This window comes from Pristiophorus japonicus, chromosome 6, assembly GCF_044704955.1.
Source record: "Pristiophorus japonicus isolate sPriJap1 chromosome 6, sPriJap1.hap1, whole genome shotgun sequence".
NCBI lineage: Eukaryota > Metazoa > Chordata > Chondrichthyes > Pristiophoridae > Pristiophorus > Pristiophorus japonicus.
In genome coordinates, this window is record NC_091982.1 from 1,881,193 (window position 1) to 1,887,192 (window position 6,000).

At 39.5% G+C, this 6,000-nt stretch overlaps 1 protein-coding gene across 2 annotated transcripts in view; it reads right to left on the reverse strand.

Moving 5' to 3' along the window:
* The window catches only part of sash3 (SAM and SH3 domain containing 3), an 87,648-nt gene extending 82,739 nt beyond the window's left edge, over positions 1-4,909 (reverse strand). For both annotated transcript variants that reach the window (XM_070881968.1, XM_070881967.1), the window contains exon 1: positions 4,759-4,909. In XM_070881968.1, the coding sequence (XP_070738069.1) occupies positions 4,759-4,815 (57 nt within the window). In that variant the 5' untranslated portion in view covers positions 4,816-4,909. The remainder of the gene's footprint in view (positions 1-4,758) is intronic.
* Between the last annotated feature and the right edge of the window lie 1,091 nt (positions 4,910-6,000).

Consider the following 6,000-nt stretch of genomic DNA (forward strand, 5'->3'; position numbering starts at 1 on the left):
GTTAGTATGCAGGTACACCAAGTAATCAGGAATGTTGGCCTTTATTGCAAGCAGGATGGAGTATAAAAGCAGAGAATTCCTACTACAACTGTACAGGATATTGGTGAGGCCACACCTAGAATACTGCGTACAGTTTTGGTGTCCATATTTAAGGAAGGATATACTTGCTTTGGAGGCAGTTCAGAGAAGGTTCACTAGGTTGATTTCAGAGATGAGGAGTTGACTTATGAAGAAAGGTTGAGTAGGTTGGGCCGATACTCATTGGCATTCAGAAGAATGGGAGGTGACCTTATTGAAACATATGAATAATGAGCGGCCTTGACAAGGTAGGTGCTGAGAGGATATTTCCACTCATAGGGGAATCTAGAACTAGGGGTCATAGTTTCAGAATAAGGGGTCACCCATTTAAAACTAAGATGAGGAGGAATTTCTTCTCTGAGAGGGTTGTAAATCTGTGGAATTCTCTGCTCCAGAGAGCTGTGAAGGCTGGGTCATTGAATATATTTAAGGTGGAGATAGACAGATTTTTGAGCACTAAGGGAATAAAGGGTTATGGGGAGCGGGCAGGGAAGTGGAGCTGAGTCCATGATCAGATCAGCCATGATCTTATTGAATGGTGGAGCAGGCTTGAGGGGCCAAATGGCCTACTCCTGCTCCAGTTCTTATGTTCTTATGTAAAGTATAGTATAGAATTGTTTCTGCACTGTCCTACAATATACATCAACTAAAACTTTAATACAACATCTTAGTTCACAATTATTTTTTGGTTTCTACATGATCCATTGCAATAACTTTCATGGCTTTAGTGCCATTTGGTGCTAAAATTGAAATCATTCATTTACTTTGACATATATTAGCTGGATTGAGGGTCCCAAGTAACCATTAAACTTGAATCCAGGTCCAAGAGGTGGAAAGGACATGTTGTACACTCTTTCACAACCCTACCCCTAATATAAGAATAATAAAAGTGAAGCTGCAATTAACAAAGCAAATAGAATAATTAATCAGCTGAATAAAAGTAGGAGGATGTCATACTGAAAGTGAACAGTTTTCTGGTCAAATGATGCAATGAATGCATTGCACACTTTTAGTCACCGAGCCAAGATGCATGCCCAAGAGGTGATACAGATCAGAGCCTTGAGGTCAATCTCTGGTGTTTGGAGAATTGAATTACAAAAAAGGCAAAACTTGGGCTCTTTGGCATAGAAAGAAAGCAACTGTGAGGGGAACTCAAAGAATTATATGAGGCAGTAAATGGTATAGAAAAGGCAAACCTGAAAAGCTACTTCAAATTAACCTTAACTGCAAGACAATGGAGCACAGGTTCAAACTAGAAATGGCAAATTTAGAATTAATGGCAGGAGGTTCTTCTTAATACAAAGGATGATTAACACAGGGAATAAACTTCCAGTCTAATGGCGATACAATCCTTGGAATCATTTAAGAAACGGTTATTTGCTATGATGGAAGAACTGTAGGTTACCTGGATGGATGATCTAAAATGGGATGAATAGTCTACTTGATCAAGGTTTAACATGAGACTTTATGAATATTCAAAGGATAAAAAATGTCAGCAAAATTGGAAGTCAAGGCTATTAAATGGGGAATAGTCTCATCTGGTTCCCTATATTGCTGATGAATGGCATTGTACAGCAACAGAATATTCTCTGGGGGAAAAAACAATGTAAAAATGTGAATGTTGAACTGGGTCACTATCCAGCTCACACAAAGAGGATGAAAGCATCCTAAAGTACAAAGTGAGATGATGAGATTCCTAATCTAGTCCAAAGTAATGTCGAAGTAGAATACAATTCTTTCTATTGTTGGATGTAGATTTGAATCCAAGACTGATTGGGTTAAAATCTCCTCGTTACGACAATTATGAGGACCCACAGTAATCCAGTTCCCGGTAATTGTGTTACTGTCATTGTAAAATGTGTAACTAATGTGTATGTTACAAATTAAATAGAACACAAATGAAATTGCACTCCCAACAACAAACTTCACCTGTGGGGAGCACATATTGGGAAATTATGGCCACATGCCCCATTTTTCTATCTCTGTTCCTGAGACTCCCCACATGATTGTACATTTGTAAAATGAGCTCATGTTGTCATTTTACAAAAATAACTTGTGGCTTTTATGAAGAAAGGAAAATAATCTCCAAATGTTGAGAAGGTTTTTTGGAGAAGTTAATTTGATAGTGTTCCAGTAATTTAATGGCATTAAAGTTCCACTCCAAGGCTGAGTTGGCTGAGAGTAAATCAGGAATAGGTAACTGTGAATTAGAATATGGCTAACTGGCTAGAGCAAACCAGTCTCATGTCTGTAAACAGGGCACACTCGTACCAAGAGGTACCGAGCAGTAGATTCATGGGCACTTCCTATTGTTTTTAAATACACATAATAAAATTATAAAATCTCACAATCCTGGAAAGAACACAAAATAACTTGAAGGGGAATTTTAACTCTCCCCCAATCAGCAGAAAAGTAACGGGGGCACAATTAAAATGGACCGGCACCATTTCCAGTTCCATTCTCACTGAATTCTCATTGGGTACAGGTGAGGCTTCTGCTGAACTTTGCTGGGAGCTTTATTAATAATTGAAAACTGGAACCAATGGCGTACACGGGAGTCTGATGGCATTTTTACAAGGTAAAGCTATTGTAAAGGAAAGTTAAAAAAAATCTTTCCTCATTTGGCCCAGGAGGAGCAGGAGATCTTCTCCAGGCCTCACAAGGAATATCCGAGCCTCTGCAGTCGCCCCTCTCCCCTGTCACCCTACCGACAGTTGTGAAACCTTCGCAACAACCCCCTTCCTATACTGACCCTGCTGCTGGCAGCCTTCTCTTGGTCTCAGTGGATGGCCTTTGGGCACCTGAACTTAGTTCCTGTCTCCACAGGCCAGCTGTCGCTTTCTATCTCGCTCTCTCACATTTAGCCTTCAACCTTTTTCTCAATCATAAGCTGGTGCAACTTTATTTTTTATCAATATTATTTTGATCAGTGTTCCTCTTACTTCCCCTCTTTTACTTGTTTTCCCTCCTCCTTGCATTCTCAAAGTGTGAAATTAAAACTTAAGGGGGTTTTCTCGATTGCCCACAATAATTTTCATGGAGGTCTGCAGGAATCCTGGGGAAATTACGTAAATGGTGTTTCCGATGTTTCACCAGGGTTTCTGTGGACCTTCCACTGATGTTGCAGTAGCTGAAAGGGAGATTCCCCATACATTCACCCTTTTATTGCTCAGTCTTCCACTCTACAACATTTGTTTCACAGGGTCTGTGAAAGCCCTGGGTAAGGGAGACCAAAGGGTGGGCACCAGAGGAGCTGTTCCTAGTCCACAAGAAAATTAAAAACTTACTGTCTGAGTCTCTTCTGACCCATGATCCTCATCATGACAGGTTTGATCTGACGGGGGAGCCATCACTGCACCCCCACTGAAGCCTCTGACTAAAATAGCAGATCGGGTCCCGATGATGCCATCAGGCCCGGTTCTGTGTATTTAACCAGAATCCCAATACCTTCCTCTGGGAGTCTTATTCACCTGCTCAAAAGAGTAGACAAATACTTGGACCTGTCGGTAAGGCAGCAGAACAGACGGGAGTGGGGGGGCATCATTCTCCTCATTTTAGCTGCCCTCCTGCCTAGTTACCACTGGGCAGGGGGAGTTAAGATCTGGGCCTCAATGTCTAAGATCACAGATGAATAGTGGCTACTTAGAGAAGGTACTCGTGGGGTTGCTGATCTCCATGGAAACATACTCCAGCCAGAGTCCATGCCCCCAGGAGATAAGAGGAGAAATTTGACAAAACGCCTCTCATGAATTAGAAAATTACATTAAAGGGAGTTATCAATTTGAAGTTTAAGGATGATTTGAAAGCTTATTACTAAAAGCCTGGAGCTGGTGGTTTTCATTTGATGTGACACCTCTTTACTAACTGTATAACTCAGTAACAAGTGTTATCCTGTTTTTAAAATATGAATTTGAATTCAGAATTGAGTGCTTTGCACTTTGAATATTAAATTCTTTTCAAAGATTTGAATTTTTGGAAGATTTTTCTCTCTCAATATTTCCTTTGCAAGTACCCACTTGGCTCAATGGTAGCACCCTCATCTCTGACTCAGAAAGGTTGTGATTTCAACCCCCACGCCATAACCTGAGCACATAATCTGTGCTGGAACTTTATTGCAGCACTCAGAGCATTTCAGGTTCAGGGAAATGAGCCTGCTGCATGATTATAGGTACGGGCAGTTCTTGATTCTGACACTGAGTGCCCGAAGTAAAAAATATTATTCTGCAGCATTAACATATATATCACTTTGATCTGCATAAAAATATACATTTAAAAAAAGAATGTTAAAATAACATTGATACAGGTTTAACGTAAGTGAGAAAATGTCCCATACAGGGGAATATTCATTAACCATTTGTCTAATGGCTAAATGGCCAATTTACATCAATGCATACTTTACCTATTATACAATCAACAGGTGAAACTGATCTCTGTAACAGGCTAATGTACACCCACTACTCTGAACTCAGAACGAGTGCTTACAACTAATCAGAATTTTTTACAACAGTGTTGTTGAAACACTATTAAGATCTGCGATGTATAGAGTTATTGCATGGTGAGACTAAAACGCTGCCAAAAGTGCAGGCTCACAGCACCACGTAGCTCATTCTCAAACTGTAAAACGCCTTCAGTTGATTGCTATTTTTGTCACCTTAATTGCCGGCTAATTAAATTCCCTACCTTTGGTTTTCGATTTTGCTCCTTTTCTGATGCATTGGAAGGTTTTCTTCGCAACATTTTTTTCAGACAAGTAAAAATAAAGATAGGATATAAATTAGAGAGTTTCTGCTGAACTGAAGGAATCTGAGTCACAGGAAGGGGAGTCACATGGCAAGTCATTACCGCAACAAAATGGTGTAGGTTAGAACTCTACGTCAGTCTTTAGCATCTAATCAGGAAGGAAGTAACAAGTTTTACTGAGTGTTAAAAATGACAAAAGCAGTTGTTAATCATTAAGTTATACTCTTACATTCTAAGGTTTCACCTGTCAGTTTTGCGACTTTATGCAAAAGAAGATTCAATACATGTAATTAAATATGACATATAATGCAATAAAATTTCTATATTTATAGTTGCATTCTTCATATATGTAGTGGGTAAGGCAAAGATCTTTATATAAAGGATTGCACGTATCATTCTTGATTATGTCACAGCAAATCTGGGAAATATTTGTAATTTTACCATAATTGGATGTTGTCAGCCATTTTATACATGTGGCTTTGACTGTGCTGTGGCTTAATGCACAACACATTATAGTAGCTAATGCACAAAATTGATGTACTTAGTGGTACAGTATTCACCAGTAAATATTTGGTGAAATGGTGTGATCATACCTGCTGGACAGCAGACACTAATTCCTGATAGGGTTCCATATTCTTGGAAAGTTTATAATATCAAAGATCTGTGTTTTCTTAGTTACTACATGTTGCAAAGCTCTTCATGACGATGGGGTATACATGTGCAGGCTCTGTCCTTTGCTTCAGTTAGCTCTTTTGTTCAGTAGTCCAGCACACAATTTGCTCATATGTACACTATAGCCACCTTAATGGTCACTGTTAGGTAAATAAATTGGTACAGGACTATCCTCTCACAAATGGCCTTTTTCGCACAATTTCCTCCCATTTCTCCCATCCTCTGCTGAAGGTGCAGGATCATGTTACAATATAGTCCCACAGCTCCCAGCAGGGCCTCGTCATTTGGTGTATTAACTTAGCACAGATTGGAAATCCAATCTGGCACACTTTGGTTTGCCTTGCAAGCTGATGCAACAGGAATTCACACCAGGTGTTCCAGCAAAATAATGGCATATTTTTAACTTCAACGGGATAGCAAAGAGATAAGTACTTAATTGTCGCATTGATCCACACCAATGAGGATTATTCTTAACCAGTTTTATCTTTCACCATTAAAAATTCCTGAAGA